General features: G+C 28.4%; 1 protein-coding gene across 1 annotated transcript in view; it reads right to left on the reverse strand.

The window, feature by feature from the left end:
* LOC127290579 (MAM domain-containing glycosylphosphatidylinositol anchor protein 1) overlaps positions 1-14,699 on the reverse strand; it is a gene marked incomplete at its 5' end in the record, with an annotated part of 197,800 nt that overhangs the window by 82,945 nt on the left and 100,156 nt on the right. Inside the window, 2 exons of the mRNA XM_051319266.1 lie at positions 2,067-2,213; positions 7,253-7,375. Coding sequence (XP_051175223.1) covers positions 2,067-2,213; positions 7,253-7,375 — 270 coding nt within the window. The remainder of the gene's footprint in view (positions 1-2,066; positions 2,214-7,252; positions 7,376-14,699) is intronic.

A 14,699-nucleotide genomic window follows, 5' to 3' on the forward strand; every position in this document is an offset into this window, starting at 1 on the left:
TATCATCGAAACGTTATCCGGAGATAAATTATCCACCGCACAAGGAGATACATATATACACGTAACCTTGTAATCGATAATTCCAACGGAGGACCTATGGTTAATAGGTGCTCTCATGCCGTCTAAATTGCGTAGAGATTAGTTGCTCAGAAGCCCCCGTATCTGGAACGCCGAGGATAAGAGGTGAGGGCGCAGAAGTGAGAGGATTTGTTATATATATATATATATATATATATATAGATTTCACAATTGGTTTTGAAACCTTGTGCGATCGTTTGCCGAATGGGTGGTTCCCATACCCCACTTTGAGACGCTTTGAGGAAATTTGCAAATTTTCGCGTTGAGGGTGCCGGTAATTTCCGGTTGGCGAGATGATTTCCGTTCTTGACAAATGACTATGGTTTCCGTTTCGTATCGGCGTACCTACGAATGCGACTATATTCTCAATATATATATATATATGTATATGTATATGGAATTCGAAATTGAGGAGCAGGTGCTAATATCTTTTAATGGGAACATAAAGATTAACTCTGGCTTCAAACCAAAGATAAGAGCTAATCTTCTTGTTATCGTAGTTTACGAAACGAATTAAGATTGGATTACAAGATTTTACTTGACGCCAAATAAGGTGAATGCCTTCTTGCTTTTCCATCATTTTCATTTCGTTTATATATACACCGAAATAAATAATTTTTCACAGCGAAAAAAAAATTCTTAAATTAATAATATATAATGCAATAAAATTTTGTTTATTAATATTTAAGTGTAATTCTCAAATTTAGTATATATTCTACTGTTAAAGTAAAAATGTACATTGAGAAAAAAAATTTAGTGTTTGCACACAAAATTGCTTGATTAGGCAATTTTGGTTCTTGTAACGAAATTTTGGTTGGCTGAAACAAAGTCGTAGAGTTATTTCAACCAAACATTTGGTTAGGCCAACAAAATTATTTTGTAGAAAATTTTTAAATTACAACCAAAATTTGCTTATGACAACAAAATAATTTGGTTAACATAACAAAATAGTTTGGTCAAAAAAAACCAAATGATCGTTTGTTGACCTAACAAAAAAAAAATTGGTTGAGCTAACCAAACATTTTTGGTATGCCAACAAAAAAAAAATCCAACCAAATTTTTTTGTTGACTCAAACAAATAGTTTGGTTGCTTAAATACTAACAAAATTTTTTTGTTGGCCCAACCAAATTTTGGTTGCTCTGACTAAACATTTTTCTCAGTGTATTCTAAATTTAATATGTTCTTAATAGTTAGAATATATTCTAAGATTCAGAAAATACTCTCAAATTAAGAATATTTTTTTAAATTGATATTGTATTCTTATTTTCTTCGTTATAATAAGAATAGTATTTGTATAATAAGAATAATATTCTTAGAATAAGAATTACATTTTCAAAATGAAAATAATATTCTCAAACTAAGAATTGTATTCAATAAGAAAGAGTAGTATTCTTTATAAATAATATTCTTATAATAAAGATAATTTTCTCAAAATAAGAATAATATTCTGAAAATAATTATTTCTTGTTTACTATTTTTATATAAAGTTTAATTTACTATTTTTTGTCCTATGAATAATAGAATTATTTCTCCGTCTGACAGTACTCCACTTATAATACTTAATTTTTAATAAAACATGAAATTTTAATTATATTATAAGATCCATTTGCCAGCGCTTAATATAATAGCTTCTTATAATTAATTAATTACAATTTTGAAATTGTAATTAAAAAAATCTTAAATTTAGACTATCCTTATATTGGTGTAGTCAAAAGTTAGCTTTGAAAAGGTGAATCAAAAAAAAAAAAAAAAAAAATTTTCGAAAAAAGAATTTCATTTAAAACAAAAAGACATGGTGTTTTCATCAAAAATGGTAAAAGTGGTGTGTACGTGTGTACTTGAGTAAAAGGTTTGACAGGTTCATCGACATTGGTCGTCAAGGGACACTTGAACGAAAAAAAAAAAAAGAAAAAAACGATAAATCCAACAAACGTCGAAGGGTTTTCTCTCTCTCTGTGTATAGATATATGTATATATATATACTCACAGCGTACGTTGAGGAAGTAGCCGATGCTCGTGAAAATTCCCAACATGTGTCGCGTGTAACATTTGTACCAGCCAGTTTCGTTGCGACTGATTTTTGTAAAGTTTAGCCATCCGTCATCACTCTGCTCCACTGGTGGTGGTCCATTATCTGAAAAAGTAACAAATCCATTTACAATGAGAAATGGAGCAGTAAAATTGGCATTAAATGTAAAAAATTGAGGTTTTCAGAATTTTTCCCATCCCCCCCCCCCCCTCTCCCTCTTATATAGATGACACAAAATTTTTCGATTTCGTATTTCCTGTGATTTTTTATACATGAATTTCCGGACAAAAAGCTCTTTTTTTAAATATTTTTCTATTTCTTTATTTTATAAAACATTTTTATTAAATTTTGTTTTCTTTTCTATTTTAATAAAAACAAAGTACCATTTTTTGTTCCATTAGGCCTTGGATCAACTTTGAGGTGCAAAAAAAATCCATTTAGGCGGTTTTTTTTAACCAAAATTTGGTTGGGCCAACAAAAAAATTTTGTTGATATTTAAGCAACCAAACTATTTGAGTCAACCAAAAAATTTGGTTGAATTTTTTTTCTTGGCATACCAAAAATGTTTGATTGATCAAACCAACAGTTTTTTTGTACAATTAAAAATTTTATTCTACCTTATATCTTTTCTTTTTATCTTTTTTATTTATTTCATTATTTTATTTATTATCAATTTATCATTGAATTTATATTTATCCAATTGAAATATTTATGAACTTTGAAAAATTTCACCTCCGTCTGGGATCGAACCTCTGTTTTAAAACTGAAGGTCGGGAGCTCTGACCACTGGACTACTCATCCTTGTGAGAGATTTAAACTAATTGTTCTCTTAAGCTATGAGCTGAGAGCGAATCAAACTATATCGTTGTCGCAACCAAATTTTGGTTAGGACAACAAACGATCATTTGGTTTTTTAGACCAAACTATTTTGTTGTGTTAACCAAATTATTTTGTTGTCATAAGCAAATTTTGGTTGTAATTTAAAAATTTTCTACCAAATAATTTTGTTGGCCTAACCAAATGTTTGGTTGAGATAACCCTATGACTTTGTTTCAGCCAACCAAAATTTGGTTACAAGAACCAAAATTGCTTAACCAAACAATTTTGTTGCAAACACTAAATTTGAAACTTTGTCTCAGCCAACCAAAATTTGGTTACAAGAACCAAAATTGTTTAACCAAACAATTTTGTTGCAAACACTAAATTTGAAACTTTGTTTCAGCCAACCAAAATTTGGTTACAAGAACCAAAATTGCTTAACCAAACAATTTTGTTGCAAACACTAAATTTGAAACTTTGTCTCAGCCAACCAAAATTTGGTTACATCAACCAAAATTGCTTAACCAAACAATTTTGTTGCAAACATTAAATTTCTTTTTCTCAGTGTAAGAAAATTTATTTCGAAAAATTTCAGAATCTAAGACTAAAAATTTATTGTCTCACTTGTGAGATTTAGAAAATTTTCAAATAGTAAAATTTATTTCCTGATTTACGTGAAATATGGGGATTTGAAAATATTCCAGGTGATATTATTGAAGGCACGAGGAACGCGTAAAACAGTTTGAGAGAAGAGAAACTTGTGCTTGGTGTATATAACCAATAGCATGAGAGTTGAGAATGGCGACGAAACTTTTATGTATCGAAGCATAACGTTAGGAAGAAGGGAGGGGGGGGATGTTTCGCAAAAGTGAGCTTTAGGATATTCTCTTGCCAAAGGTCGCTCCGATTGTGTTAACAGTAGTCTCTCTCTCTCTCTCTCTTTCTCTTTCTCTTTCCCCCGTAGCAAGTTGTGCAAAATAGCGTCCCGTTATATATGAAATAAGCTAACGCCGTGACTTGGCCAAAAAAGCACGACATTTCCGCCTGGCTTTACCAAGTGTAGGCAATTTGGCTGTGAAACAAATGAATACTACTGGAATTGAATTTCAAAGAATAAAAACGAAACAAAAATGAAACTTCACTAAGTACACAATTTCATACATTTATTGCTCAAACTGTTTAAAGAGGTTTCTATAAATCAGAAAATATTTTTTTTTTATTTAAATTTACTATTCGAGATTATTTAGCTAGATTTCTAAATTATACTAATCTAGATAATAAACATGTCTGACAGTATTTTTCTTATTCTACTTAAAAATCCATAATTTGTGAAGTAATCAAAAACTAATAATGAATAAAAAAAAATTTTTTTTTTCTTTACTCGAATAATAATAATTATTTTGCGGTCAATTAAAAAATGAAAGAAAAAAAGAAAAGTGAGAGAGACAATCATCTTGGAATAATAGTATATAACAGAGGACAATTTATATTCTTAAGAGTCGAGACATTGGATGGAAAAGTACGTGCTTGACGGTATATATTATTGGATTTTAATCGTGATCAATATTATAGAAATGAAATGGATAGGAGGATTTACTTGAAATTATTCGATTCAGTCTATGAATAGGGATTAAACTGATTGCCAAGAGGCATCTCTGTCGATTGCATTGGGGGAATCCAGATGTCAAGAGAGAAGGGTGAAAATAATTGAATATTTAATAGGATAAAACGTGTCTGCATTGACTGACGGTCGACACAATCGTATTGCCCCCCCCCCCTCCCTCCTTTATTATTTTTTTTTTCTTTTAATTAAACGATATAGCTATTGTAATCGTTTCATATTATACGACCACGATTTTGTCGCATTTAATCATTGATATTATTAATAAAAGTCGATTTTATCGAATAAAGAAATAGACTAAGTGAATGAAGAAAATAAATTTTTTTTTTTTTTTTAAATAAAATTATTCTAGGGTAAATGTTCCAATTACTGTGATGTACAACCCAAGACCGACTTTAATGATAAAATAATAAAAATGTAAATGAAATAATGATTTAATTCTTTTTATTAAATCACTATTAGTGTCTATTGAAATAAAAACGATACTTTAAACTTGAAGAAATAACAAATATATTATTAAAAATATTAATTTTTTTAAAAATGGCATATGCTGGTATTAGTGCAAGTTTGCATGAATTACTGCAAATGGTAACTTGAATAAATAATTTGATAATAGTCCAAATATGCATCATTAGTGAATATAATATCAAATATCATTTGGAATAAGTTTTAAAATCATTTTGAAACAGTTTTATGTTCTCAATTACTAAGTTTTACTAATTTTATAAAAATCGCAGTAATTGGCGCATAAGCAGTAATTCATACATTTACCCTATCGTTTTGGAAATTTTTTTTTCTAACTTCGTACAGAGGAAAAATAATGTTTTCATTAAAAGAGGATTTTCCAAAAAAAAAAAAAGAATTTAAATCAAAGATGAATGATTAAATAAAGAAACAAATAAATAATAATAATGATAATAATAATAATAAATTAATTAATTAATTAATATTCAAATATAGAAGAAAAATTGTATTTTTTTTTATATGAATAATTGAAAAAAAAAGAAAAAATTAATTTTTGAATATTCTTATTTTGAAAAATTTATATTATTTTTCCATGAATTTATTTCTCGTGGATTACGTTTGCATGATATTAATAATATATAGAAATTTTATTTATGCAAACGTTATCCTCAGCCTTAATCCAAAATCCTTATTATTTTTATCATATATTATAAAATTCGAATTGTTTGTTTAGTTGAAAGTCCATTATGCTATAATAAATTATTATTTTCTGTCTCTCTCGCTCCATATATAGATATAGAAATAGATTAAAATTGTTCATTTAGTGTATGATGAATTTGGCTCGATAGTAAATTTAAATGGAAACTAATATATTAATAGAGAAAATCAGCATATTGCATTGTATATTGGACACTTATGTTCGAATAGTTATTAGGATAATGTTTCATGCTTTGGCTCAATACAAAATTATAGTACACTGAATTCACGAATATATATATATATATATTAATACGATAGTTTCTAGTAATATTTATTTATTATTGAAAGTCGGGCATTTATAATATATACATGAATTAATTTTTGTATATTTATAATCTTTCCACTCTGATTGTGAATGCCATTTACCAAACATATTTCCATATATATATATATATATGAAATTTGCATTCCTTCATATATATTCGATATAAAATGAAATTTATCGATTTCGTTTTCCGTGACTAAATAAAATAAAATACGATATAAATATATATATATATAAACCAGCGGAAAAGCAATGCAATATAATAAATCCACTGTCGCGCTATCAAATGTGTCAAAAAGAAAGTAATGGCTTGTAAAACGCGCGGGGACGAATATTTCCTTATAATTTTAGCCAACAGATTTTTACGATGACGCGAGAGAAACAGGAGCTGTGAATATCGGGTATCATGAGAAAACTCCTTATCGCATCCACAACGATATCACACCATTAAATTGTTTGATGTTTACTTTTATATTTAAATATTTTTTTTACCCTTGGAAAAAGTTTCACAGGAATATACTTTATGCTTTGTAATTTTTTTTTTTTACCTTGCCCAATTAGAATGTTTCATTTTCCACAAAATATATATGTATATATTTAACGAGACTTTCAGTATAAAAACAAATTTTATTTGCAAAAATTTATTTTTAATAATTTTTTTTTGTTATAAAATATTAATTGAAATAAAATGATTCTGATTCTATAAATATTTAATTTTTAATACAATCCTTCTTGTCTATTAACGAATTTTTCCACTCGAATAGAAAAGTTTAATTTACTCTCTCTTTTTTTTTTTTTTTTTGGTCTGTGGTAAAATTCATTTCCTGGATCTGATCATATAATCAGTACTACTTAGGACAAAAAGAAATTTTTAAATTTTAATTACGATTCATAATGTGAGTTTTACTAGTTTCAATATAAAGGTGAAAGGATAATTAGCTTTTTAATTGTACAAAAGAAAATAGAGACTATACGTTTTGTGCTACTTATATTTTAAAATTATAATTACTGTTTCAATAAATTTTTCTACAGCTTTTACTAAAATTTATTAATTTTTAATAATTTTTAATAATTTTTATTAATTTTAAATAATTTTAAATAATTTTAAATAATTTTAAATAATTTTAATAATTTGAAAATAATAATTTTCAAGAAAGAAAAAAAGAAAACTGTTTTTAGAAACAGAAAATAAGAAATTTAAATAATTGCACTTACCACGTTGCCAAATTGGAGCACTTGCCGGATTACTGTCGACTTCACATTTTAGACTGACGGACATTCTCTCAACAATAGGTACGCCGAATCCTGGTAATCTCGTAATGGCAAAAGATGGAGTATCTAAAACAAATGTAAAAGACGAGAAAACTTATTTGACTGTATCATAGTATAAAATTTATAAGTAGATTAAACTTTTAGATAATATTCCCCGAAATATCATTTCATGTATAGTGCTTTTGAGGTCTTATGTTTTCATATCCCAGTAGAGCCACGATTTCCCAAGAATACATCGAAATAATGAAATTAGGTTGTTGAGCTTTTTGGGAGGACGGGAGGTACCGCGAAAATAGAGAGAGAGAGAGAGAGAGAGAGAGAGAGAGATATGAAATAGTGGAAACAGAGAGGAAAGGGAGAGAGAAGAAAGTAAACGAAACTCTATGGGGTGGCTCCCAAGTTATTCACTCGACTACAACAGTGCGGTGCAGAAACAATGAAGCTTAATGAAAGCTACCCCAGCCACGGTTCGACTCTCTTACCCCTCTCTCTCTCTCTCTCTCTCTCTCTCTCTCTCTCTCTCTCTCTCTCTCTCTCTCTCTCTCTCTCTCTCTCTCTTTCTCTCCTCTCTTCTCCAGCGTAAACAGCAAACAAAGCAAACAGTGCGACAGAGAAGTGTCCCACAGACCTCGATCGCTTAATGAGAACTTTAAAGCACCTCCGCAAACTACTGCCATTTCAAGTTGAATACATCCTATTTTCATTTGGCAATGTGCCCAGTAAATGGTTTCATCACTATTCGCTCAGCAACCGACCTGTCATTGAACCTGGTCACTTAAGTTCATGAGCTGTGGATGTCCACGCCAGTGAAGACCTTTCACATACCACTGCTTTCAAAAACTTTTCTGTCATAAAACTCGATGCAAAAAGCAAAAAAAAAAAGAATGAAAAGAAAGAACTTTCAAAACCTTCACAAAGAAAAATGTCACAAAAGTTAAATACTTTACTTTCCGGTGATTTTTTTCTTATCCCCCACCCCTTTTTTTTTTTTTGCTTTCCATTCTATTCCTTTTATTGTAGTCTTTATTTTCTCAAAAACCAAAGCCGGAACTTGATAATAAACTGTTGACCTTGAAATTTAATTGATCTTTTTCTGCATTTTTTTTGAAATTACTTTTTTTATAGCAGTAAACTTTGTTCTTTCTCAACCGATGCAGAAATTTTGAAATGTCCCTGTCAGGGCCCAGGTCAGGAAGCTGGAAATTCGCAAGAAACCCTATCGGGGCCACAGAAGAAGCCCTATTACAACCGAGGCCAGGCCAGGGCCTGATTTGGCCCCGATCGGGTTCCGTGTTTCAACCAGGAAATCTAGTGTGAAAATATTTTACATTTCTATGCAGATACTGTGCAGTTATACTATTTTCTATATAGGAACTGTATAGTTACAAAATATAGCGAAACTAGTTAGAAATGTAACGCTAAGATTTCCTTTTATTGTAGTATTTTTTTTCTCAAAAACCAAAGCCGGAACTTGATAATAAACTGTTGACCTTGAAATTTAATTGATCTTTTCCTGCATTTTTCTCGAAATTACTTTTTTTATAGCAGTAAACTTTGTTTTTTCTAAACCGATGCAGAAATTTTGAAAGGGCACTTTCAGGGCTCAGGTCAGGAAGCTCGAAATTCGCATGAAACCCTATCGGGACCACAGAAGAAGCCCTATTTCAGCCCGATTAAAACCGAGGCCAGGCTAGGGCCTGATTTGGCCCCGATCAGATTTCGTGTTTCAACCAGGAAATCCAGTGTGGAAATATTTTACATTTCTATACAGATACTGTAAAGTTATACTATTTTCTATATAGGAACTGTATAGTTAAAATATAGCGAAACTATTTAGAAATATAACGCTAAGATCAACAAGTTTTTTGAAAGATCGGGACAGTTATACTATCTAGTTTATAGATAGTATAACTATTCAGAAACTATTTAGCACATTAAGATTATTAATAAAAGTCAAAATAGTTGTACAATTACCCGTGCAGAAATTCGCTAACCTGGCCCTGACTTGGTTGAAGCAGGGAAGCCGAAATGGGCCAAACCAGGCTTTGGTCGGGCGCTGGTTTTAATCGATTTTAATCGGGCTGAAATAGGGCCTCTTCTGTGGCCCCAATCGGGTTCCCTGTTTCATGCAAATTTGGAGCTGGGCCCTTTCTAAATAGTAAAACTATATTGAAACTATTTTGCGTATCTAGATTATTCAGAAAGGTTAGAATAGTTATACTATCCAGTTTCTAGATACTTGAACTATATGGAAATTATATAGTGCATCTAGATTATTTAGAAAGGTTTGCACAGTTAAACTATCTAGTTTCTAGGTACTTAAACTATATGGAAACTATCTAGAGCATCAGTAGATTATTTAGAATAGGTTTAGAATATTTTTTCCAGACAAAAGCTATCTAGTTTCTCATTTAGTTTTTGTTTAACTAAATTATTTCATCGGCTGACTATTATCAATATAATTAAAAAATTATTTATTAAAAACACTGAGGAAAAAACTTGTTTTTTATTAATTATTAAAGAAACTATGTTCCTTGTCTGTATATTAACCGTCATTACTACTTAATTAATTTTGATATTGTTTCAAAGTAATTAAATTATTTCATCGGCTAATCATTATCAATTTATACTACTTAAATGTTATTTATTAGAAAAAACCATGTTTCTTGTCTGACTATTGACAAATTTTACTACTTTCAACATATAAATATATAAATGAAAAAAAAAAATCTGTCATTGAATAATTAGTAGACTCGCGTGGATTCATTTCTTTGGCAAGTGTAAAGATGTTCTTGAAACTGGCAATGAAGAACGGAAAAGTTTTCCAAAAGCACTTTGCAAACTTAGCGGTTGAGAAAGGTCTTTAATGCAATAACCATTAAAATTTTATGACTGAAAGTGGAAAAGAGCGAGAAGTCTACTCGCACGGACACACTTGAATCACCTTTGGCTGCATTGCGGTGCGGATAATTAATTTGTGACGTTAAAGCTATCACAGTTTTTATTGATTTCATTTAGTTGAGTTTCAAGAAAAAAGAAATGAAAGTAAAGTAAAGTAAAGTTTGAGAAATTGGAATTATTTTTTATTACGAACGACGAACACTTTTCGCGAGAGATTCCTTTTTGGTGACATTAACTTTTCCACCTTGGCAATATGGGTGTGCACAAAAAAAAAAAAAAAAAAAAAAAAATAGAAAAAAAAAGAAAAAGAAAACTTGTCAGTCTCTGCAGAAAAAAAATCCCCTTTTTCCCTAGGTCACGTTTTATATTACATGAAGTTCTATAGAAGATTCTAATTATTGCATTCTTTGTAATTACTTTAATTCTGACAAATTTTTCCTACATGTAAATTTAGTTTTATTTTGCAAAAAAAATTATTGTTCTAAAGCTTATCTAATTATTTCTATTAATTTTACTATTATTGTTATTATTATTTTATTATTATTATTATTATTATTATTTGTTTAAAATTTTCTGTTATTATTTATTATAAATTTTAAAATTTGTATTTAATTTAAAAATTAATATTTTGAAATTGTCCCATATAAGGTGGAAATCTTAATGTGACATTGAAGGCTTGTATGTTATGTTGGCATTACTGAAGATGACATTTGTCATGAGTACCGCAAATTTGTAATGTTTGACCACATTCGGTTATTACTCCTTAAATTCAAAACAAATTTATTTCATTGAAATAATAATAATTAATATTTATTTGTATAAAATAATTATTTAAGTCAATTAAATGGTGTTTGTTTCAAATATAGAAATTATTCGTTCAAATTATAAATAAATAACAAATAACAATAAATAAATAACAAATAACAATTATTTGGTTTAGATAAATATTTATTTTATTCAAGTAAATAATTATTTAAATGAAATAAATTTTACTACTCATACTAAAAGAAAATATAAAAAATAAAAATGTAAATTTTTATTTCCTCTATCTAATTAGTAGGAATTCCCCTGAATTCTACTATTTAAATTGAATTTTTTTTTATATCGATAAATTTTTTTAATTAAATTAAATATGAAACAATTTTTTTCGTATTATCTACTTTAAATTCAATTTTAAATTTTCCCAGCTTTTAAATGTCCAACCGCATTCTATGTTTACTACTTAATTAAAAACTTTGTAATTGTCCATTACCAAGACTATAATAGTTTTGATGTTAATTAAATAAATTTCTAGGCGGAGGTTTTTTTTTTACGAGCACATATAGTATAAAAATATGTTTCTTTTAAGGAAAAATTGAATTAAAATTAATTTTCCCTAATTGATCGTCAAGGATCAAGGATCATTATATAAAAAAAAGGACAATAATTAAAAAAAAAAAAATGTGTAAGTTCTTTTTTTCTTTCATTCTCTCTGTCTCATTGTTGTTGAAGTTTTTTAAAAAGAAATTTTCTTTTCTTTTTGTTTTTAATCATGAAAGGAATTAATTACAGAGATTCAGAGGATACTTCATGTTTTGAACTCTCGTGGAAACATAAACAAGTAAGTCGACGAGTAAAAGCATTGAAACGTATCCAAGGGTAATTTCCATTAGCAATACCAGCGATCCTGTTTTGAAATACGGTTTTCATTAAAGTGAAAGTCTGTTGAAGCATATTCAACTGACCCGTTTCATAATAATGTTGTTATAATGCAAATGCCGCCTTTTACGTGTGTTTACAAAAAAAAAAAAAAAAAAAAAAAAAAATACATAAATTCAAAAAGCTTAAAATTTAATATGTTACATTAATAATTTTCATTATTTATTAAAAAAATTCAATATTTCTTTCCTTTTTTTTTCCTTCATCATCAAAGAAACAGTTCAAATAGGATTTAGATGAAATAATTAAAGCAAAGTTTGCAAAATAAACTATCTGTTTGTATGTAGCTTTCTGCGGCACTAAGACGAGGCCAAACAGTTTCAATAATAAATTATAGGGATCTGGGGGATTCCGGAAAGCTCAAGGAAGTAAATATCGGCCCCCTTATTTTAGAATTCACTGAGCTTTCAAGAGAGAGAGAGAGAGAGAGAGAGAGAGAGAGCCCTCAAGGGGGGAGGGAGATCCCTTTAAAGTTGCAAATTACATGGCTTTGCGAGTGAGTCTGATGTTTCTTACGGGCAAAAAAAAAAAAAAAAAGAGGTACTTTTACCATCCAAAACGCAACCTAATTGCACATTTATGTGAACCCATGAAATATTTATGAATCTTTATGAGAATTTTTCATCTTTGCAGAATAACAGTTTTCCTTTTTCTACACTCGACGTGAGCGCAATCTACTTCTTTCTTTTTGTTTTAACTCGCAACGACGACCGATATCAAAGACATTTCACAAAGGATGCCCCGTAGGCGTAAAATTTATTCCTTACCACAAACTTTTGTCCTTTCATTTTTTTTTTTTTTTTTTTTTTTTTTTTTGAGAAATATATTTTTACAATTTTTTTTACCATAAATGGAAAATGTGATTTTTTGTTCAAAACTTATTTTTCTTTATTCGATTGACATTTGTTTTTTTTTATTAACGTCTGACTATTGAGTACCTATACTACTTAAATATTACTATACTACTTCAGTCTGACTATTTTTAGTTTTTACTACTTAGACAAAATTTTTAGTAATTTTTTTCGAATACTTTAAAATGGATTTTAATTATATTAAAATTTTTAAGATGTCTGACTATTATTTAATTGTACTACTGATATTTTGATATTTGATTTCGCTAGGAGTATTATATTTTGTGTGTCTGACTATTGTCTGTTTCGACTACTTACAAATGAGTTTTAGTTCCATTAATGTCTCCAGTAATTTTACGGTTGACCATTATCAATTTTACTACTTAAAACTTAATTATTAATAAAAGCGTATACTTTCGTCTGACTATTAACGATTATTACTACTTTAAATATTTTTTATTCAATAATTACATTTTAAATTTGTAATTGTTTCTATCTGACAAAATTATTTTATAGATGATCATTATCAATGTCTACTACTTAAATTTTAATTATTAATAAAATCATAATCCCTGTCTGACTATTTACACTTTGTACTACTTAAATTAAATAATTTTAGTTTACTACTGTTTCTGTGTTACTAAATTATTTCATTGGCTGACTAATGTAAAATTATACTACTTAAAATGTAACTATTAATAAAACTTTGTGCTTTTGTCTGGCTATTGACAGTTTGCACTACTTAAATTAAATTATTTTAATTTACTACTGTTTCCGTCTGACTTAATTATTTCATTAGCTTACTAATATAAAATTGTATTACTTAAAATTTAACTATTCATAAAACCTTTTACTTTTGTCTGACTATTGACAGTTTCTACTACTTAAATTAAATAATTTCAATTGACTACTGCTTCTGTCGAAATTATTTCACCGTCTGACTATTATTAACTTATACTACTTAACACGTAAGTATTAATAAAATCTCGTACTCTTGTCTGACTAGTGACAGTTTATACTACTTAAATAATTTTAATTTACAAAATTGAATAAATTTTCTGAGAAAGCAAAATCTTCGTTTCACTGGCTGACCATTATCAACCTATTCTACTTAAATTTAAATTATTAAATAAACCGTCTCACTATTAACAAATTTTATCACTTACATCACTTAAATCAATTTTATCACTTTATTTTCTATATATATTTGTATATTTTATTTTTATTTCTATTTTTTCATGTAAAAAAATAAAATATACATAAAGTAGAAAGTAATTTTTCAATTCTAATTAATTTAGTTTTGCGAAGCTTAAATAACAAGTTTGCACTCTCATATAATAACATCGATTTCACTCTGATACAATTTACAGTAAAGCCACAAAATATATTGAAACACAAATGGCAATCGTCGAGCACTCATTCGAACCTTTCATCTGCACTCAACCATTAAAATTCAGCGACACAACCTTCGTGTGGAAAAGAGGAAAATGAAATATAAATTGTCTCGTCAGATTCAATTATATTTTTTGACACTTCTTGAAAGTTGAATCAAAGCATTTCTATAGCATTGCAATAACAAACTTCTTCTATACAAAAGAAAAACAAAAAAAAAGACATAATTTAAAGCAGATGGGATTTTTTTTTCTATATCCATATATATAGATATAATTCTCTACTTCCGCAATAATTAACAGGATATACGAGGACAATGCTGGGGAACAAAATAAATAAAGAAAAAAAAAAATGAGACAGTGTAAACTTGACAAGCGCGAAATAGCAGAAAATACGCGAAAATTGCAGAAACCGTTGCGATATTAATGTCCATGGGTTGGTGAAAAAAAAAGAAGAAAAAAAATTACACACATTTTCTCGTAGCAATTGAGAGAAATATCAACAAAGTGTACAATTAGGAAAAATGCAGAAATGCTTTTTTGTAACTA

The sequence above is a fragment of the Leptopilina boulardi genome, unplaced genomic scaffold, assembly GCF_019393585.1.
Source record: "Leptopilina boulardi isolate dan_hultmark-lab unplaced genomic scaffold, ZJU_Lbou_2.1 LbouV2_71, whole genome shotgun sequence".
Taxonomy (NCBI): Eukaryota; Metazoa; Arthropoda; class Insecta; order Hymenoptera; family Figitidae; genus Leptopilina; species Leptopilina boulardi.